General features: G+C 43.3%; 2 protein-coding genes across 4 annotated transcripts in view; one reads left to right on the top strand and one right to left on the bottom strand.

Annotated features, from left to right (window-relative positions):
• PUS7 (pseudouridine synthase 7) overlaps window positions 1-18,159 on the bottom strand; it is a 54,927-nt gene extending 36,768 nt beyond the window's left edge. Inside the window, exons 1-5 of one of the 2 annotated variants that reach the window (XM_049642802.1) lie at window positions 17,925-18,159; window positions 6,411-6,843; window positions 4,384-4,468; window positions 4,106-4,207; window positions 1,778-1,922 (exon numbers count right to left, since the gene is read on the bottom strand). In XM_049642802.1, coding sequence (XP_049498759.1) covers window positions 1,778-1,922; window positions 4,106-4,207; window positions 4,384-4,468; window positions 6,411-6,843; window positions 17,925-18,051 — 892 coding nt within the window. In that variant the 5' untranslated portion in view covers window positions 18,052-18,159. Of the gene's footprint in view, window positions 1-1,777; window positions 1,923-4,105; window positions 4,208-4,383; window positions 4,469-6,410; window positions 6,844-14,454; window positions 14,940-17,924 lie in introns of those variants that run through there. The other variant, XM_049642803.1, reaches the window with a different exon arrangement.
• Window positions 18,160-23,043: 4,884 nt separating this feature from the next.
• The window catches only part of RINT1 (RAD50 interactor 1), a 29,209-nt gene continuing 26,525 nt past the window's right edge, over window positions 23,044-25,727 (top strand). For both annotated transcript variants that reach the window (XM_049642801.1, XM_049642800.1), the window contains exons 1-2: window positions 23,044-23,216; window positions 23,666-23,711. In XM_049642801.1, coding sequence (XP_049498758.1) covers window positions 23,175-23,216; window positions 23,666-23,711 — 88 coding nt within the window. In that variant the 5' untranslated portion in view covers window positions 23,044-23,174. The remainder of the gene's footprint in view (window positions 23,217-23,665; window positions 23,712-25,727) is intronic.

The raw sequence follows: 25,727 nt of genomic DNA, 5'->3' as shown, positions 1-25,727 counted from the left end.
GGTTTTGTGATTCTTTTTAAACTGGGAAATTCATATTTTACTGAAGATGTGTAAGGGCAATGGAGAAGGGTGGTTTGCGTCATACATGCTCAGCAGCTCACCTGAAAAATCTGAAGGAAATTTTTTTCTTTGGGAAAGAAAAAAGGTGGGTGTGGCATAAGCTTAGAAAATGTGGATACAGACAAAACGTGAGAGGTCTGGCACCAGTCACTTGAGGGGAAAGGGTGGGAAAACTGAAAGGCCACCGTGACCTGCAAATGCCCTAACATCCCTCCCTGCCGATCACAAAGCCTAGCATCTTCTAAGAAACAAAGATCATTTCCAAGAAGCAGGAGTCTGCAGAGCAAGATTCTGCCTTTTCTTCTCGCCTTTGAAAGAGGGTGGCTGACCGATGGGGACTGCCTTTCTACAAGGGGCATTTCCCTAGCAGCCGTTCTCAGCCTGGGCTCCCTGAGACAATTAAGACTGAATGCTGCAGTAGTTAAGTCACCCACTCTCCTCCAGATCTAGAATAGTTACTAGCTATCTGCCAAGCTTGGGAGAATGCAAAAAGAGGCACTCGAATCATTCTCCATGGGGTTTAATTCTGCTGAAGAACCCTGGCTGGAAGAAAGCATGCTAAGGTACTATCTTATACTGTGACTCAGACATCAGAGAAACACACAGTAGCCAAGCCATTTGTCTGTGGTTTGAGAGGTGATTAGCAACCTGTGCCCTCAGTTGTTCCAGAACACATCATCTCATTTTCTTTTTGGTATCTCCGGGGAAGTGACCTCCAATGTCCGCCTTCTCTTCCCCAGCTGCTCAAGATTTCTGATTCCTGTGTCACTATCCAGACTGACCGAATTGACTACATAGTTTTTGCAGGCACAGCTAACTAAACTTATCTCTGCTCCCATTTTTTATATACCCTCCCCCATTTCACTAAAATCATACTTATAAACAATTAAGGCTTCATCCATTCACAGCATTAGCCTGAGAGAATACTCACAAAGCACTAACCACACGAAGTCTTTTGTTATGTAGTCTTGGAATTCCTCTAACAAATTTATCTAGAAACGACTCTTTACTAATAGAAGCCATCATTGGTAGGAAATGAGGGTGAGGAACTATCTTTTTCCCATTCTAATTTTCATTAGAATTATGTCTGCTGATTTGGCAGAAAAATTCTTCTTAAGATTATATGCAAGCATATATGGCTGTAGAAATTCTTTTAGAGCATAAATATCAAAGAAATTCACTGACAACACACCCATTTCAAATGAATTATATACAATGAAAGATGAGCTTGGGTGGAGGGCCGCTTTGCCATGTATTCCATGTTTTTTATGTGTGAGTGAAGAAGAGACTCAGGGTTGTAAAGCAACAGCCCTTGCAATGTGCCACAGGGACTTTTTGTTCATCTGAAAGCTTTCTCTCCTCCATTAAGAATACAGAATGAGCAACATCCTTCCATTTTCTTCTTGAATTGCCGCTGAGCCCACTCTGCTCTTCAGGGAACATATCAAATTGCTACGACTATCGCTCAGGCACCACTGTAAATGTAGCAAATCTTCACTCACATAAGAGACCTAATGCCCCTAACCAGACAGTCTGCAGGATGGTGCTGGCATCTGAAGTGATATTATTCACCTTCTTTGAAGGAATGACATGATTGATATCCTTTTCTGCATAACAGCAAAGTAGCCCTTGAACACAAACAGGCAAGGAACACGAGAAGCAGGATGCCACCCGTGACCAACAGACAGATGAAATGCCAGGTCATGCACACACTTACTTGCCAGAGCCTTTTTTCCAGCTGCATGGTAGGCTACAATATATTTCTTCCCCTCTCTATCCTCTGTTTTTGTCTCTAATCCTGGAAACAGAGATTTAATCGCTTGATGGATGATGGTTCTTTTCTCTTTGGTGTCCTCAATAACCTATTAAAAACAAATCATGCTACTACTGATTGAAGAAACATTAAATGGGGAAATAACACTAATGAAGTAGTAAAATCACCAGTCAGGTTATCAGCTGTGCAAAGTAACAGAGGTACATGGGTATGATTTCAACAATCCTTTTTTTTTTTAAATTATTTTTTAACATTTATTTATTTTTGAGAGATACACATAGAGTGCAAGGTGGGGAGGGCTGAGAGAGAAAGGGAGACACAGGATCCGAAGTAGGCTCCAGGCTCCTAGCAGTCAGCACAGAGCCGGATGCTGGGCTCGAACTCACGAACCAAGAGATCATGACCTGAGCCGAAGTCGGATGCTTAACCGACTGAGCCACCCAGGCGCCCCTTCAACAATCTTTTAGAGCTTCATCATACCGCACATCTTAAGAGCCTGTTTATGGGGCATGACTCTCTGCCAGGCACTATACCAGGAACTTCAGAGTCACTGTCTTAGTTAATCCTTATCATCTCCCTACCATGCTACCAGTATACCCACTTGGAGATCAGGAAAACGAGGTTAAGAGAAGGACCTAAGGTCGTACAGCTGAAGGGCAGCAGAGCCACGTGTACAGTCCAGGCTGTGACTCCAGAGCCACCCATCACACATACCCCTGCTCAGGGACTCTGCTGGGCGAACACCTCAGGGCTCACAGATGGAAATGGAGGCAAGCTGTGCCTTTCAGGATATCAGAAACTCAACTCCCTTGAATAGTCTAATCTACACTGCCTCACAATGAATCCTATTCCATACTGGATTATTTTATAATGGTGTTCTCATATATTTGTTCGTAATAAAAAAAAATCAACATCAAAAAATGTAAACTTATTATGTAAGGAACTGTTGCTCAATTTTTGAATGTGTCTCACACTAAGAAATACATTTCACATCTGGAGTCAACAGTCAGAAATATATACATGCACCTGCCTTACTAAAAATCTAGAGGGGTACCGGGGTGGCTCAGTCATTAAGCATCTGACTCTTCATTCTGGCTCAGGTCATGATCTCACGGTTCATGAGTTTGAGCCCTGCATCAGGCTACGTGCTGACAGCACAGAGCCTGCTTCAGATCCTCTCTTTGCCCCTCCCCTGCTCATGCTCTCGATCTCAAAATAATACATTTTTTAAAAATCTAAAAAATCTTACAAAATAATATTTATCCTTAATGCGTATAATACACAGTTATTTTCTATTTAATTTATTGCACTTAAACAAATGTCGGGGGATACCTGGATGGCTCAGTTAGTTAAGCATCTGACTCTCGATGTCGCCTCAGGTCATGATCTCACAGTTGGTGGGACTGAACCACCCTTAGTCGCTTCTAATTTCACCTGTTTCTGCACCTGTTTAAGTTTCTACAAGATTTAAAATTACAAACATGGCTCACATAATTCTACTGGACATCACTCAGAAGAATAAAATTTTCCTAACAAAAGCTTTTGAAAAAACATCTACTAGCCCATTTAGTAGCTGAGCTCTCCTTTTCTTCAATAGCAGAAGCTGAGTCAAGTTGAGCAAAGAAATGTTCCCTTACTTCTTTCCCAACTCCTCTCCCTCCAAGACCCACTTGACAGCCAGAGGCTGCTAGAGGGAGAGCCAGGGCCAGGGCCTCCCTATTAGGCCACACATCTGTTAGATGGTGGCAGTCCTTTGGCTACAGACACTGTGACAGAATAGTCACTTTGTGGTCTGAACAACACATTTCTTTCTTTCTTTCTTTTTTTTTTTTTTTAAATATTTATTTTTGAGAGAGAAAAAGACAGACAGACAGACAGACAGACAAAGAATCTGAAGCAGGCTCCAGGCTCTGAGCTGTTGGCACAGAGCCCAACACGGGGCTTGAACTCATGGACCGCAAGATCATGACCTGAGCTGAAGTTGCACACTTAACTGACTGAGCCACCCAGGTGCCCTGTGGAACAACGCATTTCTTTGTTGACTTGTGGTCATATAAAATTTTCTTACGACATAACATTTTTTTGCTATAGTATGTCTGGATACTGGTTATTTGCCACTGATCAAAACATTTTTAGGGTAATGCTCTTTTACATCAAATAGGGCAAAGTCTTCATTTCGTCAACTACTGTAATTTTTCTAATAGATGCTTATAGACTTTACTCAAAAAGAAGCAATGAAAATCCTGAAATGTATGTTTTTGTGCTATTTACCTCGATGGCAACACTAGTTTCCTTATTTTTAAAAAGCTGGAGCTCTTCTAAACGCTGCTTTTCTTCAGCTGTCAAAACCGTAAATACGTCTTCCGATGGATCCTTGAAAATAACAATGAAACTCCCAGTGAGTCACACACAGAACTCAAAGCTGTTACAGCTCTATAGTTCTGGATCTCTCGGAAATGCTAAGTCAATGCTGTTAGAGTTCTATAGTTCTGGATCTTTCGGAAGTGCTATTTTATAGGCAAAGTGGCTTGTCAGAGAACTGCTCTTACCTCCTCATCCACGGGGACAGACAAGTCATCCAAATGGCTGATGCGTCCGTCTTTTCCTATTTCATGAACAACAAAGTCGGAGTATCTGATGAAAAGAAAACACAAACTTTCAAAGCATTAACATTTTGCTTCTGATTAATTTTAGGAGGAAGTTTATCAACATTAAGCTTCATGGTTATATGAAAATTTTTTTTTAAATTTTGGGGTTTTTTTTTGAGACAGCATACTTGCAAGCAGGGGAGGGGGCAGATGGGGGTGGGAGGGAGAGGTAGAGGGAAGGGGGGGGGGAGAGAGAGAGAGAGAGAGAGAATTGCTACGTGGAGCTTGACCCCACAACCCTGGGATCATGACCTGAACTGAAACCAAGGGTCAGATGCTTAAGTGACTAAGCCATCCAGGAGCCCCAAAACAGGAATTTTTTTTTTTTTTTAATTCTTCATTACTAAGTTCATGTGCAGTTTTTTTTTTTTCTGGTTTCTTAAAGAATGCTACGCCACAGCTTGCATTCTTCACACAGAATGTAAAGACCCTCTGAGCTTTAGAATGTTCTTTCAGAGAATTGCATAAATCAAAGCTTATTACCCTATTGATTATATAAACAGTCCATACTAAGGTGAATCATAAACTACGGCATGGTTAATTGAATCAGTACCCCGTTGGGGCGCCTGGGTGACTCAGTCAAGTCAGTTGAGAAGCAGACTTTGGCTCAGGTTTGAGTTCAAGCCTGGTGCTTTGCACTGACAGTACAGGGTTGCTTCGGATTATCTGCCCACCCTCTCCCTGCCCCTCCCCCCCAATATAAACATTAAAAAATATATATCACAACCCAGTATATCTACTATGAACCAACCTGAAGCTTGCCTTTATGCTAAATATTCTACACACATTATTTAAAACCTTCTCAAAAACCACAAGGTAGTATTAGGAACCATTTTTTGAATAAGGATACTATGTAACTAGTCTAGATTCATACCCAGATCCTTCTGGCTCCAAAGACTACCTTCTTTCTACTGTAGATGTGGCACATTCAGGTGGAAGAGTTAAGGATTTAAGATTTTAAGACCAATTCAAGAGAAAACTTAAAACCATTTAAAATAATTTATTTTAAAGAAGTGAACAGCACTCATTTACATATTAGCAAGGCTTGACACAAAAATTATTTTTTATTTACTCATTTGATCTTGAAATGGCTTCATCTGCTCATTTAGACAGCTCTCCTCCATCCTATTCCTTTGTGATCGTCAATAAACCATTCTTGGGGACAGAAAGTTAAATAGAACATATTGGTGATGGAGACGCGGGGGGCAGGAGAGGGGGGGTAGAGACACAGAATACGAAGCAGGTTCTAGGCTCCAAGCTGTCAGCACAGAGCCCGATGCGGGGCTCAAACCCACAAACTGTGAGATCATGACCTGAGCCAAAGTCAGACACTTAACCAAGTGAGCCACCCAGGCGCCCCCCTTGCTAATTTCTTTCTAAAGAACAAATAGAATGCCAAATTACGGAGAGAGCCCAATGTCCATTGACTGAAGAACATTTACAGAAGATGTGGTAGATATACACAAGAGAATATTACTTAGCCATCAAAAAGAATGAAATCTTGCCATTTCCAATGACAATACACTGTGGATGGAGCTACAATGTATTACACTAAGCAAAATAAATCAACCAGAGAAAGGCAAATACCATATGATTTCACTCCTATGTGGAATTTAAGACACAAAACAGAAGAACAAAAGAGTGGGGGGAGAGAAGAGAGGGAAACAAACCACAAGAGACTCTTCATGATAGAGAACTGAGGACTGATGGAGGGAGGTGGGTGGAGGGGTGGGCTAGATGGGTGAAGGGTACTAAGGAGGGCACTTGTTACAATGAGCACTGGGTGTTGTATGTAAGTGATGAATCACTGAATTCTACTCCTGAAACCAATACCGTACTGTATGTTAACTATAATTTAAGTAAATAAAAAACAAAAAACCAGAAAAACAAATAGAACAAAAATAACTTTACATGTAAGTGAAACATACCTTTCTTTCAAGATGCCTGAGAATCCCTGATGAGAACTTACAAACTTGGTGATGCCAACGTCAAGTTCAGTGAGGCCGTGCTTCATCATGTCTGCAAAACTCTCAGCTTCCTCCTCCTCCTCACCCTCCTCAGAGAGGCCATCTTCCTCCTCCTCTTCCTCTTCTTCCAACTGCACATCAGAATTCTTTGTACCCTCTCTGGCACTCACAGCCTCAGGTGGCTCAGGCACGTTGACCCCACTGGGTGGAGAGACATGCTCCAGCTCACTCTGACTTTTGGTCAGACAATGGTCCAAGATCTTCTGTCTTTTTGCCTCCTCAGCTGGGGCCACCCTGTCATTGTCTTCAACAGCAACAGACCCACGTTTCAGCGACACACCAGTCACTTCTGTCATCTCCATGTTTAAGGCTCCAAGAAAACATTTAAGAGAACCTTTTAGGAAGGAAGAGAGCGTAGGAAGTAACAATCACTTCCTTAAAGTGGGTTTCAGCAAACAGAGGCACAGTTAACTTTGTTCCTAGGGTTCTAAAACTCATCTATTAAAATAATTTTTCCTGATGCTGGTGTATATATTTGGTGGCATAGAAAAATGGCATAACACTTCTGCATAGAATTTGAGAGTATGCCTCAAAAAAAACCTTTAAAAAATGTATGCCCTTTGACCCAGAAATACTACTTTCAGGGTGTATCTTTTATTTATTTATTTATTTATTTATTTTTTAACGTTTTATTTATTCTTGAGACAGAGAGAGACAGAGCATGAATGGGGGGGGGGGGGGCAGAGAGAGAGGGAGACACAGAATCGGAAGCAGGCTCCAGGCTCTGAGCCATCAGCCCAGAGCCCGACGCGGGGCTCGAACTCGTGGACCGCGAGATCGTGACCTGAGCTGAAGTGGGACGCCCAAGGCCCCCAGGGTGTATCTTAAAATAACTGAAGTGCTTACAATTTTAGGTTTAAGGATACTCATTTCAGTACTTTTACATTAACAAAAAACAGAAAAATGATGCCTGCGTCTGTAAATTAAACAATACAATGAAACAATACGAACAGAAGCTGGGAAGGATGGTTTCTTCTAGCACAGAATATGGGTGGCTGGGCACAGCAGGGAGACGTGCTGGTTTTAGTGAATACCGTAGTTGATCACTTGAACTTTGTTTCATGTAGATTATTCTTTAAAAAAAAAAAAACCTGATTAAATAAAAATAGTGCAGGGGCGCCTGGGTGGCTCAGTCGGTTGAGCAGCCGACTTCGGCTCAGGTCACGATCTCACAGTCCGTGAGTTCGGGCCCCGCGTCGGGCTCTGTGCTGACCGCTCAGAGCCTGGAGCCTGTTTCAGATTCTGTGTCTCCCTCTCTCTCTGACCCTCCCCCGTTCATGCTCTGTCTCTGTCTCAAAAATAAACGTTTAAAAAAAAAAATAGTGCATAAATACACTTATTGACAGGAACGCATACTAGTATCATATTAAAAAAAAAAAGCAAGGGGGATGTGAAGTTGCTTAATGGGTTATAAAGTTTCAGTTTTGCAAGATTAGAAAGAGTTCTGCATATTGGTTCCACTACAGTATGAATGTACTTAACGCTACTGAACTGTATGCTTAAAAGTGGAGATGATGCCACATGTTATGTGCATTTTGCCACAATTTAAACAATACAGACTATCATGTAAGCAACCCACACACAATGTAATGAGGGAAAGTCTAAGAAGCCATACACACCTCCCAGGACTGGGCGGCTTGCCAGAGGGGTAACATGTGGCAGTCAAAATAAATACATCTATCTAATTTGACCTTACTTGGTGCTCTTGGTAAATTAAGGATAAAAGTTTTCCTACATTAATTATATACGGAGGTGCTATAATTAAAATGCTAATGAACTTACTAAGCATACTCATAAAGAACATAAATGAGCAGAAAACTAACATTCTAAGGTTCTCCGAAGCCTAGTTAACAAGAAACCCAACTACAGAAGCATCTACAACAGAATAATAACAACAATGAGCTAAAGTTTAAGAATCCACATTTGAAGGGTGCCTGGCTGGCTCAGTCAGTGGAGCACGTGACTCTCTTGATCTTGGGGTCATCAGTTTCAGGCCCATCTAGAGATGACTTAAAAAAAAAAAATCCACATTTGATCTTGGCTCACTGTCAACAATCTAGAATGGAAAGAAAAAGTAAAGAAGAATGCAAATACATGCACAAAATGAAAGAAACAGGAACGATGACTACAAAAAAAATGGGAGAAAAGGTACAGAAAGATGCCAGTAAAACCAATTTCCTTTGAAAGACAAAAAAATTAAATAAAGAAAATGGAAGAAACCAAGAATCTGGAACAGAAGTAGACCACAACTATACAAAAATTACCTCTAATTCAATTAGGAAAGCATTTATTCTCTATTTGTTCTAAGCAAGGTCAAGTAAGAAAAAGAATGGTTTATGAAATGCTGGTGCTATTCATGCTCACTTTCTATCAACAAGGCTGCCCTCACAGAGCCTGCGTGCCAATGTGGGAGACACAAAGGGCACAGGTCACTCAGGGACTACAGGAACAAAGACCTCAGAGGGCACTGCCGGTGAGGGTGTCAGAGAAGACACCTTTCCTTATGGCAGACCAGAAACGAACACCTGAGCCCGGCTGTGAGAAGCGGGTGAGGTCGCGGAACGCGGGGAGGAGGCTGTTTGGGGGGATGGTCGGGCATGTGCAGAGGCGTGGGAGCCCAAATAGGGTAAAACACACAACGAGCGAGTCTGGAGGTAAAGCTAGCGAGTGGGCAGATGCTAGACCAGCAGAATGGAGGGGATTCCATCCTGAAAACCAAACCACCTCTAGACTCGTGAGTTAGAAAGGTGTCGCAGTGCCTCTTTGAAGAGAAACAGGGGTTAGATAGAAGATTCGCTGAGAGGGTATAGCTGAGGGTCACTTGGCTGTCTCAGTTGGAAGAGTGCACAACTCTTGATCTCGGGGCTGTGAATTTGAACCCCACATTGGGTGTAGAGATCACTAAAAAAAATAAAACTTAAAAAAGAGGGTATGACCGAAATTGAGTCAAGAAATTAGTATAACATGATCTAAGACTGAGACAAGGGTGACAGAAACAAAGTTTGGATTCAGGGACATTTAGGAGGTGGTGGGAACAGGACTGGATGACAAATGTGGGCAAAAAGAGGAAATACCCTAGGATGACTCAGGTGTTCTGCCTTAGGGATCTCAGAGGACAGGGGAGCTCTTCCTGACACGGAACCCCAGAAGAGAAGCAGGGAGTAGGAAGACAAGCCCACTTATGGTCCTGAGGTGTCACAGATACCTGGGAACATCCGGAAGCCAGTCACTACATTGTGTTACACATACTCTCAACCCCAAACGTGCAATGGCGTCCCAGCTGGCATGCCAGGGTCCACTAGGAGATCCTGATACCTTTCCACGCCTGAACTCTCAGCAGGGAGGAAAGCAGAGCCAATGACAACCACATCAGTATCGTGGCTCAGGGACTTTGCTGTCAGCACATGTCTACCTCCTTCCCAGAATGCAGAGAATTCATCAAGCTCCTTTTTAACAACTGATGGTCATAAGCCACATCAATTACTTCCTCTGCAGAAATGTCTGCTCCATCCTGCTTTGACACTGCCCATCATCCAGCAACCTGTACCATTATCTTCCACACACCTGCAACAACTCAGGCCCAGTCCCAATGAGTTCCTGCTTCCAGTCTGACTGCTCATGAGCTCTCTCCAATGGGAAGTCCTCCACACCTGTCTAAGATCACCCCTGGCCTCATCAGTCCTTCAAGGCTCATCTGAAGGCCATAAGTCCTGACTGCTGTGCCTTCCTCTCTACTAACTCCGTCTTCCCATTTTACCTCCCTTCATCTGCACTACCATGTGGGCACCTGGGTACCATACTTTTCTCCTGCCATTTTCTAGCTGTCCGTCGAAGTAAATTAATTTCTCCAAGCCCCTGTTCTTCATCTGTAGAATGGGAATGACGTGTATCACAAGACTACCGCGAAGATTAAATGAAATGATAAACACTACATCCTGGTTAGATATAGTAGGAACAAAATAAGCTAGTCCCCTTTCCCCCCTCAAGAAGTCTGCAGATTTTTTGAGGACATTATTTCTTTTATACATGCCGCAGAATTCAGAGTGGTATAACAGCCTTCTATAGACATTTTGTAGATTTCTTGGAACAGGTGCTGAAACTGTTCCCCACCTGTAGAGATCAAAGTCACACTAAGTAGCAAATGCCTAATGAAATAGTGGACCTGGACAAGCACCACGAATGGCCCACTAACATACCTGACAGGCAGACACTGCACGTCCCTGAAAGCACATGCTGTGAAGTATTCTGACTGAAATTCTATGTCTAATTGGTAGTTTCAACAGCACACAGACAGAAGATGTTAACCACCACCATGGGGAAGCAATCAGCAACATTCTGAATGTGGGAAACTCTACCAGGACAAAGACAGTTCCCTCAACTAATAAAAAGCAAGGGGAAAAAGAGGGAGGGGAACTTACATATAAACCTACAAAGAAATGCAACGAGTGGATCCTTCTTCAAACAAGTCAACTATTTAAAAAAAGCATTTAGAGGGGCTCCTGGGTGGCTCAGTCGGTTGAGCGTCCGACTTCGGCTCAGGTCACGATCTCATGGTCCGTGAGTTCGAGCCCCGCGTCAGGCTCTGGGCTGATGGCTCAGAGCCTGGAGCCTGCTTCCGATTCTGTCTCCCTCTCTCTCTGCCCCTCCCCCGTTCATGCTCTGTCTCTGTCTTAAAAATAAATAAATGTTAAAAAAAAATTAAAAAAAAAAAGAAAGAAAAACAAAAATAAAAAAAGCATTTAGAAAAGTATTTGATGGCTGTAGCAACTTCTTACTCCACATGTCTCCGGAGGCAAGGGAAACAAAAGCAAAAATGAACTATTGGGACCTCATCAAAATAAAAAGCTTTTGCACAATGAAGGAAATAATCAGTAAAACTAAAAGGCAACCGACGGAATGGGAGAAGATATTTGCAAATGACATATCACAAAAAGGATTAGCATCCAAAATCTATAAAGAATTTATCAAACTCAATACCTAAAAAACAAGTAATCCAGTGAAGAAATGGGCAAAAGACATGAATAGACACTTCTCCAAAGAAGACATCCAGATGGCCAACTGACACATGAAAAAATGCTCAACATCACTCATCATCAGGGAAATACAAATCAAAACCACAATGAGAGGGGTGCCTGGGTGACTCAGTGGGTTAAGCGTCTGACTTCAGCTCAGGTCATGATCTCATGGTTTGTGAGTTCAAGCCCCGCTTTGGGCTCTGTGCTGTCAATTCAGAGCCTGGAGCTTGCTTCAGATTCTGTCTCCCTCTCTCTCTGCTCCTCCCCCGCTCACACTCTGTTTCTCAAAAAATGAATAAACGTTAAAAAAAATTAAAAATAAATTTAAAAAACCACAATGATCTATACCACTTCACACCTGTCAGAATGGCTAATATTAACAACTCAGGCAACAACAGATGTTTGTGAGGATGCACAGAAAGAGGATCTCTTGTATACTGTTGGTGGGAATGCAAACTGGTGCAGCCACTCGGGAAAACAGTGTGGAGGTTCCTCAAAAAATTGAAAATGGAACTACCCTACGACCCAGCAATTGCACTACTAGGTATTTATCCAAGGGATACAGGTGTGCTGTTTCTAAGGGGCACATGCACCCCAATGCTTATAGCAGCACTATTGACAATAGCCCAAGTATGGAAAGAGCCCAAATGTCCCTCGATGGATGAATGGACAAAGAAGATGTGGTATATATATACAATGGAGTATTACTCAGCAATCAAAAAGAATGAAATCTTGCCATTTGCAACTACGTGGATGGAACCAGAGGGTATTATGCTAAGTGAAATTTGTTAGTCAGTGAAAGACAAATATATGACTTCACTCATATGAGGACTTTAAGATACAAAACAGATGAACATAAGGGAAGGGAAGCAAAAATAATATAAAAAACAGGGAGCGGGACAAAACGTAAGAGACTTCTAAATATGGAGTACACAAAGGGTTGCTGGAAGTGTTGTAGGAGGGGGGATGGGTTACATGGTCAGGGGCATTAAGGAATCTACGCCTGAAATCATTGTTGCACTCACTACACGCTAACTTGGATGTAAATTTTAAAAAACAAATAAGCATTTGAGATGATGAGGGATGCAAAATACTGGGAATATTTGATGACATCAAGGTAGTACTGTTAACTTTTAAAGGTGCAATTATGTTACTGTGGTTACATTTAAAAACAGAATCCTTATGTTTTAGACACACTAACAAATATTTATGGTTGAAAAGTTACGAAGTCTGGAATTTGGCTTCAAAATAATTTACCAGTGGTGAATGGAAGTGGAGAGGGTACAGATTTGAAACCAGGTTCATAATTATTGAAACTGAGTGATGGGAACATGGGGAGGTTATCACATCTTCTACGGTAAGCTTTTTATTACAAAAAATTTCAAACATATGAAGTATAAAAAGATACACAAACTATTGTGTTCTGATCAACCACTATTTTACCCTTTTTTCTGTTCTGCTCTCTCTCATCACGTGTTCTTCAAACAGGTCCCAAGATACCGTCTCTCCACTGTCACTTTTTTTTAATAATTAAAAAAAAATCTGATGTGCAGGCCTGATGCGGGGCTCAAACTCACAAACCATGAAATCATGACCTGAGCCAGTCATTTAACTGACTGAGCCACCCAGGTGCCCCTCTCCACCTTCACTTCTTCAAGTGCCCCAAACCTCCACATCTGTTAGCCACCACTCAACACTCTTGCTCACTGGTGCTGCTTCATGATCCGTGCTAAACCCCAACCAAGTATCAAACCTACTGTCTAGGTCTGTGCTCCTGGATGCTGCTGGAGAAAACCACAGCAGGTGAGGGGGTTTCCCCTCTTAAACAGCCATCCCTACTCTCATGGCCATGCCTGGTCAGTACAGTCTTCAAGTCCTGCTTGCGGGCCTCCTCTGACAGATGTCTACCCCTCTTTCCAGCATATGCACTAGACCACTTATTATAACCATTCCCTTAAATAAGACAACCCTCCTAAAAGTCCAGTCATTCTAACACTCAATCCTAAGCGCTGCACTTCATCCCCTCAACAAATACCTACTGTGCACCCTGCGCTAGGCGGTATTCCAGGTACTGCGAAAAGACACTGCAGCAAATCAAATCAACGCCCCGCCAGTGTGCAGCTGACGTTTAGTGAAAGATTTGGCTTCTGCCTCCCACACACCAATGAAGTGTTTTTTTGTTTTGTTTTGTTTTTTAAAGTTCAGCGATGGCTTCCTTGTGCCAAAACCACAGTCATTCAAGCCTGGCTCTAATTGACATCTTTTCCCAACTGGACACGGTTTGCCACTTTCCTTCCTTGAAACTCTTTCTACCCCTTTTTTCCTGCCTCTTGAGGTACTCTTTTCCCCTCCTTCTCTGCTGCTGCTTAAATTTGGGTATCTCTAGGTTCCTACCCCAGTCTTGTTCCCTTCTCACTCTCACATTTTTCTAGCCAAGACCCATCTCTGACTTCCCAGTTTGCTTGGGAAGTCCAAAGCAATAGCTGTCAAGCTGAGCAATTGCAGAGTGCACCCAGTGAGCTCATTCAAGCCTCTCCTCCACCCTATGGCTCCGGGTTCATTAGCATTGCCAGATATCCATGTCTTACTCCAGCTGACCCAGCTAGGAAAAGCTGAATCAAATGCTCAAATTCAACATGCCCTAAATTGATCTCATCATCTCCCACCACCAACACACATTACACCTCCCAGCTCAGGGAACGTTGCCACCAACTACCAGTCACCTAAGTCAGGACATGGTCATCACCCAACTCCTTGCTCTCCGCTGCGCCCACATCAGTGATTTCGTGAATAAAATCCTGGAAAGTTTCAAACAGCACTGTTATGCGTAACATCCTGGGCATGAGAATATTAGCAGATCACACATATGAATATCACACACTGGTTTCAACCCGATCTAGGTTCTGCCGTTTACTGAGTGGGCCACTTACCCTCTCTAAGCTGAGGTTTCTTTCTCTGCAAAGCTGAAAAATGATGAGTTGCTCAAAGGTCTGTAATAGCTGTTCCTATTCAACTACTGGTCATTAATATTTATTATGGATGGTCTGTACAGCAGAACTGTATTGCTGAGTCTGGGGAAAAAACAAAGCTTCTTAGGCTTCTTTTGTTCTCTGGGCTAATGATTAAACATGGGTTTCCTCCTTCAAATACCATTTAATATTAAGAGTCCCTCAAAGCACTGCCAACAGCACCAAATAAACAGGCCTTTAATATTTTTGGGCAGTCTTTTTCTCGATACTTGTGGACACTTGCCTAATCTCTTTTCCTTGTTATATTTAACTTACAAGACAAGCTCATTAACTAATCTCACTTTTGTGTTTCAAATGAAATTACAAATACTTTTCATTTGTTTGAACTAATAACCCTATCATACACATTAATTATTAAAATATACATGGTACCAATGATTATAAGTCACTTAATATGTATTTTGCTAAGTTCTCTCAGTGGGCCTAGAAGCTGAGAACATATTTACTAGAACAGCTGTTCAAACTTCTGGACTAGGAGACAGAGCTCAAATTAGTATTGTTTTCATGAGCAAGAATTATATAAAAGGGAAGACTAAAATGCAGCATGATTTTTTTAAGGTTTATTTATTAGAGAAAGACAGAGACAGAGCAAGTGGGGAAGGGGCACAGACAGAGGGAAAGAGAATCCCAAGCAGGCTCTGCACTGCCAGCGCAGAGCCTGATGTGGGGCTTGAACTCACAAAACCAGGAGATCGTGACCTGAGCCGAAACCATGAGTCAGACATTTAATTGACTGAGCCACCCAGGTGCTCCTGCAATATAATTTTTAAATGAGGGGAGGGAGCGAGCAGATCCTGTGAACATTGAAGTTGCCGGGAAGAATTCAATCAGAAAAATAAACCACTCAGTCTGCCCTGGAGTGATTTCCCTAAGAAAAAGTTTTGCATTCAGGAAAATCCAAATATACATACTCAAGCATGCTACCTCAAAGCTGAAATGACTGGCTTTTTAAAAAGGGGAGGAAGGGTAGAGAGTACAACTTTATGAGTTTTTTTAAATGTTATTTTAAAAAAAAGTTTTTAAAGAGATGCTATGCTGCACAAATACACTATTCAAAATAGTAATCAGTCAAGTAATATAGACCACACCACCACCGAGAAGAGAATCTACTAATACTTACCTGTGAACTTCAAAGTCCTATGCAATTTTTTGAAAGGAATACTAAAAAAATGGGTTTTGTTTCTTTTATACTCCAAGTGACCCAACTGACATTAGGAATATTACAATTTTATCAATATTTTAAAATCTTTTTCATTAAGATACTAAATTCACCAATAAGCTCTCTTTACATCCACAACAACAAAAGTTTAACATTTTCAAAACTGTAATACAACACCGATAATCCCTTAACATTATTTCTGTAAAATGAACATCTAAAGCCATATTAGTCTTAGTCTTATCTATATTTCAAAATACAACTTCCACTTTTTTAAAAATTTTTTTTAATGTTTTATTTATTTTTGAGACAGAGAGAGACAGAGCATGAACAGTGGAGGGGCAGAGAGAGAGAGGGAGACACAGAATCCGAAACAGGCTCCAGGATGAGCTGTCAGCACAGAGCCTGATGCGGGGCTTGAACTCACAGACCGCGAGATCATGACCTGAGCCGAAGTCAGACGCTCAACCGACTGAGCCACCCAGGCGCCCCTTTAAATACTTCTATCCTTCAGCCTCTGCAAACTGTCAACAACCCCTCTAGCTCACTACAAAGAGCACTTTCTGGGGCGCCTGGGTGGCTCAGTTGGTTGAGCGTCTGACTTCGTTAGGCTCAGGTCATGATCTCACAGTCTGTGAGTTTGAGCCCGGCATCCAGCTGTGTGCTGACAGGTCAGATCCTGGAGCCTGCTTCAGATTCTGTGTCTCCCCCTCTCTCTGCCCCTCTCCTGCTTGTGCTCTGTCTCTCAAAAAATAAAATAAACGTTAAAAAAAAAATACACACACACACACACACATATAATAAAGAGCACTTTCTTCAGGGCAGAGCACACTCTACATTCTAATATGCAAAATCATTAAGTCCATTAGATTCGTTCATCCCACAAATATGTGAGTACCCCTTATGAGTCTGGCACTATCTTAGGCACTGGGGAAAAGGGGCAATTTCTTGTCCTCTTTGAGTTTATATTTATTTACGGATATATCAACGAAAACAATAATAATCTCAGAAACATACACCCGTAAGAGCTACAAATAAAGCAGAGTAAAGGGAAGGGGAGAAAGAACTATAGACATGAAAAGGTGTGTATGGGGAGAGTTCCAGGCAGCAGGACCAGCACAGGTAAAGGACCTGAAACAGGAGAAAACTTAAGTCAACGGACCAGCTGGACTGCAGTATCTCTCTCCTACTTGAGGTCAATATACCTTTTATTAATACTTGCATCGCCTCAGCCTCTACCAAAAGATGTTCAAAAGGAGCTGTTAAATGATTAAACAAAATTATCGCCTATTCATCCTCTTTTCACTATGACTGTACCGGCCTATTTTTGACAGATCCCTCAATTGCCAAGGTATCCCCAAGGGAACGGAATATGACTGCACAGACGACTGGAGACTTGAAACAAAAGCCCTTGGTAATCCAAGATTTTTTAAATGAAAAAAAAAAAAAAAAAAGTGGCCTGACAACGGGATTAAATTTCTGGCAAACGAAACTCTCTCCAAACCCTACTTCTTGGCAGGCACTAATAACCCAGGCAATTAGGATGTACTTCTAAACCTCAGTGCAGGGCTGGCGGTAAGGACTCGGCGTAGATGAGTTTCAACATGCACAGCAGCACCTCCAAACATCCACTCATTAAACACGGACCCGGTGGAGAGCTGGAGAAAACACTCCTGGTGCCCAACCTGTTGGCTCCTACTCTGGGAAACGTGTACAAAAATAAGCATTCAGCTGGGTGCTTGCCTGGCTTGCAGTAGCCTCGCAGTTAAGTAGTAATGGGTGAAAACGAGGACGAGAGAAAGCACGTGGGCTTTACCCTGCAGAAGACCGGCCCCGCGATATACCGAGGCTGTAAGGGCCCCGGGATAGAGGCCGGTTTTCTCTTTGGCGAGGAGAGGAGTTTAGGGAGCTCCGGGGCAAAGTAAGGGAGGAGAGGGGCTGGGAACGGAGGGCGGCCAGCGCCACAGGGAGGCGGGAGGGCACGGCGCCCCCTGCCGATCGGCCTCGGAAGGGGGGGCGGGGCTGGTACCGCGGGAGGAGGACCGCCAGGCTCCAGCCGCGCTTCCGCGGGCACGGCCAGCAATGGAGGCGCCGTGGGCAAGCCGTGCGCTCACGCCGCGGCCGGGACGCCTTCCCAGGCCGCACTGCCCCTCCGGGCGGGGCCCTGAGGCCGGGCCGTGGAGCCCGGGTGGCTGCGGCGAGGCCGCGCACTTACCCGGGGCCTGGGAGCGCGGGCGCGGCCCGTGCCGGGCGGCGAGGGGGCGGGCGCGCTGCTCTGGGCGCAGGAGGGCGGCGGCGACGAGGGCCACTCGGAAGAACCAGCTGCGAGGGCGCCCCGGCATAGGCAACGCCGTCAGCGCCTTCAGCCCCTGGGGCCCGGAGCGCGCGGGTGCACTCGCCGGCCGCGGAGCTCTCACACGTGCTGCGCAGCGACGCGCCGCCGCTAATCTGCCCCACCCTCGGGGCGGGGCCCGCCCTCCGCCGCCGGCCCCGCCTCCGCGCGGGCCCGGAGCAACGAGGCCCCGCCCCTCTCCGCCGCCCAGTGACCCAGTGGCCTCTGCCTGGAGGAAGCTCGTTGGTTCACTGCGGCTTTGCCAGCTCACGGCGGCGGGAGCCTGTCCAGGCCCTGGGCAAACAGTGATTTCTCCAGGGCCCGGACAAACAGGGATTTCATCGTGCACCAAAGAGTCCTTCAGACAGTCTTTAGGACTTCTAAAGTGGCCGTGGCCATGGCCTTAACGAATGCTTTACGTATTTTAATAAAGGTTTCTTCCACATGGTTATGGCCGTTTTGTGTTGCCCCCCTCATGCGGCTAGTTTAAGGAAAAGAATAACTTTAGGGAATATATTGTTCTATATATTATTCCTTCAAGTGCAGGGGATCCGAGAGAAGCATTTTCCCACTTCTTCGATTTACCCCTCCTGCTTGACGGCTCCTCAATAGGATAGGCTCCAGAAAAAAACTAATCATAGCAAGTTTGTGCTTCTGTGTGAAGAAAAATAAAATCCATACTCCTTCCATGCTCTTCAAGTAGCACACGTTTCGCGACCAAATTCTGGCCTCTAATAGTTTTTGCACTATTTTGTCAAATTTCAATCCTCAGTGAAACACCTATATATTATTTCAAGTCCTTTAATTTCTATTAGACTTGGTTTTTTAAATTGTGGTAAAGTACATGCAACATAAAATTTATCACTTTAATCATTTTGAAGTGTACATTCAGTGGCATTAAGTACATTCACAACGTTGTACAACCATCACCAACATCCATCTCCAGAAGGCTTTTCACCTTGCAAAGCTGAAATTCTATCCAGGAAATAGCAAATTTCCAGTCTCCCCACCTCCTAGCCCTGGGAACCACTATTCTACTCTTCTCTCTATGAATTTTACAGTTGTAGGTAACTCCTTTAAGTGGAATCATATAGCCATATGTCCCTTTGTGACTGCCTTATTTCCTTAATGTTCATCCATTAAGGATACAACACGTGTTGCAGCATGTGGCAGAATTTCCTTCCTATCTAAGGCTGAATAATATTCTATTACATGTATATAGCACGTTTTGTTCCCCTATTATCAGTTGAGTTGCTTCGGCCTTTGGGCTATTGTGAATAATGCTGCTATGAACACGGGTGCTCCAATATCTATTTGAGACCTTGCTTTCAATTTCTTGGGGTATATACCCAGAAGTGGTATTGTTGTATATTAATTCTATTTTCAATTTTTTGAACAACCCCACTTTGTTTCCTATTGTAGTGGTAGACTTGTTTTTAAAATCTGGGTTTACATTATCCATACTCAGTATGGATAATTCACTCAGACTGCTAGGATTCTATACTGTGAGATTCTATACTCTGAGATCAGTCACCTCAGTTGAGGACAGTTTTCTGTCCCTAATCCATGTATAATCACATGTCCTGGGCTATGGCTAATTCATAGGTTAATGTCCCAATGACAGCAACTGCACATATGTTTACCACAGACACAGTAAAAATTCAATCCTAAACTTTAAATTTTTGTATACTTTAAAAATTATCTTCTCTGAGGCTGAACGCCTCGTAAATGCACATGGAAGGAAAGAACATTCACATTCCTTTGGCTGTTAGCTAGCTAGATCCATGATCAAAACTTACTGCATTTTATCCTGAACCGCCTCAGACAAGGTCCAAGTGAAACATGCATTTTTAGTTTTCTGTTTTTCAAAATGACAGCCCTTTATTGGCTTTTATAGTTAAAATAATACAGAAGTGTTCAAAGCCTGTCCCAAATTCCAACTCCCTCTAATAATCATTTAACAATTTAATGTTCTCCTTGACTTTCAAATTACATCCTAACATGTACGTTATGTATAATATTCGGGATCCTGCTTTTAATCCACACCAGCACTATGGACTGCTAAGGGCCCAAAACATACAATGTATCTCTTGTTTCATCCTTATTATTGCCTACTATTCTGTCCATCTAAGATTGCCTCTTTACACTCCCCAGATAGTAGTCAATTGTTTTCTGTGCTCCCTCAGTCATTGCAAACATTTCCGTTGTTGAGCCTACTGCATTCAATCTTAATTTATTTTCACTTCCGTTTCCCTTACCAGAAGTGAATTCCCCAGAAGCAAAAATCTGGGTTTAGAGCAATCTTTTTTTCCCTTTAATGTTATTTTTAATTTTTATCAGAGTATGCATGTCTGTGATTTAGAGCCAAATAATTCTGTAGAAATCTTATAAATTGCAATGAAAGAGCAGAGACTGTACCCCCCCTTACCAATTTCCCCCTCCTTAAAGGCAGTCACTTTTGTCTTTTAACTGGTTATTTTGATATTTACTTTCAGTTCTCTATATAAAATGTTTGCATTGCTATTTCTCGATTTCTCACTTCTAGGCATTATCTGTTGATTTCACTTAGTGGGAAATGAGGATTTAGTTCTTCTTTCTTTCCCTATCCTTTTTCCCACCGCCACCACACTTTTCATCCTTTGATCTGCTCAATCTAGTTATATTGTCCTTTTTTAATAGGTTTTTGTTTACTTCATTATGATTAGGTAAACATTACTTACATCTTGGGCCAAGCAGTATATACTATGATCACTTTTCTTCTCCTGCTCAGCTTTTTGTTTTTCCTGCAGTTATTATCTTATTTTGGTTTACTATCCATCACCAAGCCAAGCCCAAACTTTTTAACGATTGTTTCAATCTCTGCTTCCCAAGACTTAGATAGATGAGGTGTTCTATCAGTTTCATCTGAAAATGGAGTCTCTTCTGGGCCTTCTGGACCTGTACCAATCCATGTCTAGTGAAGAATTGTTGTCAGGGCCTCTCAAATCATTTTTCTCCTGCATTATATCTTCTGTTTCCTGTATCCTATATCTTCTTTTTTTCTTTGTTTACTTCCTCATTTTAGTAGAGCACAACCTCCAGAAGCATCCTGAGGAAGGAAAAGTAAATGAAAGGGACATTTTTTGAGATCTTTGAATGTTTGGACATACCTTTATTGTTTACCCACACTTGATTGGTATTTGACTCATCAGGTGTAGAATACTAGTTTGAAATAAATCTCCTTTTGAAATTTGATAGAATTTGCTCCTATGGGGTACCTGGGTGGCTCAGTTGGTTGGCTCAGTCGGTTAAGTGTCAGACTTTGGCTCAGGTCATGATCTCACGGTTTATTGAGTTCAAGCCCTGAATCAGGCTGGCTGCTGTCAGCGCAGAGCCTGCTTTGGATCCTCTGCCCCCTCTCTCTCTGCTCCTCCCTCGCTCACGCTCTCTCTCAAAAATGAATAAACATTAAAAAAAAAAGGAATTTGCTCCTATGTCTTCTAGCTTTCTTTGTGACTGTTGAGAAATTTAAAGTTATGTTCACTCTTGACTCTTTAAGTGATCTGTTTTTCTCTCTAGAAGCTTAGGATTGTCTGCCCCCCCCCCCCCCCCCCCCCACCCCCATGTCCTACAATTTCACAATGATGATTTGGGATGAGTCATCTTTTATCCATTGTGCTGGGCACTCAGTGGGCCCTTTTAATCTGGAAACTCGTGACTTTTAGTTTGGAGACATTGTCTTGAATTTTTTGGTGATGATCATTCCTTCCCTAAGGAGTGATTGGTTTTTCTTTTGGAACTCTTATTTTTCAGATTTTGGATCTCCTGCAGTGGTCCTCTAATTTCTTTTTTTTTCTTTCTTTCTTATTTTTCATTTCTTTGTCCTTTTGCTCCCTCCCCCTCAGATATTTCCCAACATTTATCTTCCAACTCTTTTATTGAACTTTCCATTTCTGCAATCATATTTGTCTCTGAATACTCTTTTTATTTATTTATTTTAATGTTTATTTCTTTTGAGAGAGAGAGAGAACGAGAGCAAGTGAGCAGGTGAGGGGCAGAGAGAGAAGGGGATAATCCCAAGCAGACTCTGTGCTGAGCCCCACCCGGGGCTCAAACTCATGAATGGTGAGCTCATGACCTGTGCCGAGATCAAGTCCAACACTCAACTGGCTAAGCCACCCAGGCGCCCCTCTAAATACTCTTTTAAAAATAGTATCCTGTTATTTATTGTTTTATGGTTGCAGTGGTACCTCACATCTCAAGATATTGATTATATATATTCTATGTACAATGTATATAGACAATGTATACAGAATATATATTTTTTAAAATTTTCTTCTCACTAAATGGTTTCTGTTTCCTCTATGGCTTGTTCCCTCCCACCCTCCTTTGTTTTAGTCTTTTTGGTACCACCTCCCATGTTTGTTTTTGAAGTTGAATCCCTGCGTCCTCTACCTACTTCTTGCTTCCAGATCCCTCATGTTCTTCCTTCTTGTCAAAGGCCACGTTTTTTGGGCCTCTGCACAGGGTAAAGTGCATATTTGATGCTGAGTCCTCTTCTGTCATTCAGCTCCCAGTCGTTTACAACCAGATCTGCACCCTACAGGCAGGAAAGTGGAGGGTCATCTCTAGCTGGGTCTGATCAGCCTTAAAAGAAAGATCCCAAGATAATGACATTGGAATTTCCCCCAACTAAACAGGCCGACCAAATTACATTAAAGTTAGCCAACAAGCCCCCTCACACTCCGAGAACATCTGGGGTCTCATCTAAAGGATAAGCTGAACACAAGGAATTTACACAAGTTCACAAGGAATTTATGGTGTAGAGGGTGGGGTACCTTCAAGCTCCATCCGCAAGGACCCCCGCGAGGTGGAGGTGTGGCAGAGGTTGAGAAGGCCCGCCCCCCTTTCTCCCGAGAGCCTGGGGGGGCTGGCCCCCTGCCAGCAGAGGGCGCCACCGCGCATGGCTGGCGGCTGCACGGGCAGGGCCTCTCTGGGAGGAGAGGAAGAAATCAGAGAGACGGCGAGGGGAAGTAGAGGTGGCGCCCAGCCCCACGGTCTCCCAGGGAGAACCGGTGTCTGGTCGCTGGCCTCAGCGGAACTCTACAAGCCACGCTGGCTGCTCATGGAGCCGAGGACTCGCGCGGAGACGGGATGCTCCCGGCCGCCGAGATCGGCAAGGCGCCGGCAGCCCCGGTGAGGCGGCCCTGGTGGCCCGGGGAGGGGACGCTGGTAGCCCGGGGAGGTGGCACAGATCTCCCAAAGGAGATTGCGTCGGTGAGGTGGCCCTGGCGGCCTGGGGACGTGGTTTCCGTGGCCCGGGGAGACAGGCCTTCCAATCTGGCGAGGTGGCACGGACCTCCCAGAGAAGGTGGTCCCAGTGCGGTGGCTCTGGCGACCCTGATGAGATGACACAGATAGTTGTCTCTAGGGACGTAGAGACATGCCCTGAAGGCTGGGCAAGGTAACTCCAGCGGTTCTGGGGAGGTGGCAGTGGTGGTCCTCAGGGCCACCTGCGTCAGATTGCCCTGATCCCTCAGGAAGACCCCAGGGGAGGGAGTCTGGGACCTCGCGCCCTCTGGGAATCCTGAGGAGTTCCACCTATCACTCCAGTCTTAATGTGTTTGTTACACCTATTCTTCTAGTGCTGCCCTGAAAGTGGTAACGAAAGGAAGGACGTCGAGGAGAAAAGTAAGCAGACTCGAAACACCTTACCATTCTTTACCCAGCCATCTCTCCTAAGCTCAGCCCTCCAGGGTCTGCGGAGCAGAAGAGTCGTAGCCTGTTGTCTTTAAGATGAATCTCTCCCTTTTTTTTTTTTTTTTTGGTACAATATACTTGCATTGTATTAAGTGCTGGTTATCATCATCATGCACCTATCTTTCTTTCTAAAATTGTAAAATGTGGGATAATTTGAAGATAAGCACTCCCTGACCCGGACTTAGTGCAGGGACTGGTGTAGTTTCACTGGAGTCCGCCCCTCACACCAATTCAGAATAATTGGGGCCTGCCTGTTATTTTAATGAAGCAACAACTTATCAAGTGTCAGGAATTTGGAGGGGCTAATGATCTAGGAGAGATGACCACCGCCTTAATTGGAGTCAAAATGGTAATTGTTTAGTGGTACTTTACCTTCAGTGAATTTGCCAGTAAAAGTTGATCTGGGAAGAAAAATACAAGGGATAACTTGTTTCCTGAATCTTGGTCTGGACAAGGAAGAGGGAAAAGGTCAGCATCTCCACTTCCTATCGAGGACAGGAGCACGTCAGGGATGTGGACATTTGTCATTTTACTGTAATGAGCTAAGCATGGCAGGCTTCTGGAAATCAGGGAATCTTCAGTGGCTTTTGAAGTGAAGTTTATTGGGGGAGGAAGGGGAAAGGCATGTAACAGCTTTTCCATCAGAGGGTTTTTGGTTCTTCTGACCATGGCAAATAGTCTAGGAATGAGTAGTGGTAGCAGGAAGGGTGCCTACATTACCATAATGCCTTCAGGAATTAGGCTTGCCCTTACTATGCCTGCGGATACATTCTGCCTCGGAAGGAAAGCTCTAAGTAGCCCATAGCACTTGACGGTCATAGCTCAGCTCCTTTTTTAAAAGATTGGAGAGTACCCTCTATCTTTTAGTTAAACCCTTCCCTTTCCCACCTTTGCCCATTCAGATGCCTGAGAAGTTGATGCCTACTGAGATGTCATTTAGTAGAATGATAGACACAGACTATAGACTTTGTCCTTATCCCTCCTTTGGTGGCTTGGTCAACTTGTTTGCAATTAGGGGTGCTTATTACAAGAAACAGAAAAGGAGAGTCATAAAAACCTCCCAAATCACCAGTGTGTCATCTTAAAGAACGTCATTTGACCAAGAATGTACTTACTGCATTTAAATGGTGATGTCAAAAGAATAGAATTTAAAACTAGGTGCAAAAAAAAAAAAATTTTTTTTTAAATGTTTATTTATTTTGAGAGAGAAAGAGAGAAAGTATTTCAGGCAGGCTCCACAAGACAGCCGATGTGGGGCTCGATCCCACAAACCATGAAATCAGGACCTGAGGTGAAATCAAGAGTCCAAGGCTCAACCGACTGAGCCACGCAGGTGCCCCCCGCAAAAAAATTTTTTAAATAAAAAAAACAGTAAGTAAAAGTAAATGAAGATAGAATTTGCTCCCTAACCTACAGGAAAACATTCCCTCCACAAAGCCCTGCCTCTAGGTGTCTGCAGATGCAATGTTCAATGTACTTGTTTTATTCAAGATTAAACTAGAAAAAGAGGACACCGTGACTCTTGTCCATAACTGTAGATGGATTCTGCATTAATGAAGTTTGATGCAAACCAGCCTATTCTCATATTTGAAGGAGAAAAAAAGTAAGAAACTTGGGTTGAGGGTCAGGAAACATGGATTTTAATGCCATGTATAACCTTTAGGTGTCAGCTGGGCAAATGGTACAATTTATAGTTGGGAAGTCAAGGCATAGATTTATGCTAGTTTTGCTCCTAGTTACTGGTGGGCTACTGCTTCTCATAGCACATGGACGCACTTTGAATACTCATAAGTTGAATAGAACAAAGGAAAATTAGGGTTTGGGGGCTGGGGGAGGAACATAACCTAGTACTAAACACATTGGTATGTATTCTCTTAATCCTAAACGAGCAAAATCTGACAGTTACATTTTGCATTTAGGCATCTCTCTCTCTCTCTTTTCATATTT

This window comes from Panthera uncia, chromosome A2 (assembly GCF_023721935.1).
Source record: "Panthera uncia isolate 11264 chromosome A2, Puncia_PCG_1.0, whole genome shotgun sequence".
NCBI lineage: Eukaryota > Metazoa > Chordata > Mammalia > Carnivora > Felidae > Panthera > Panthera uncia.
Note: the sequence above shows the minus strand (reverse complement) of the source record. Positions and strands in the feature narration are given on the sequence as shown.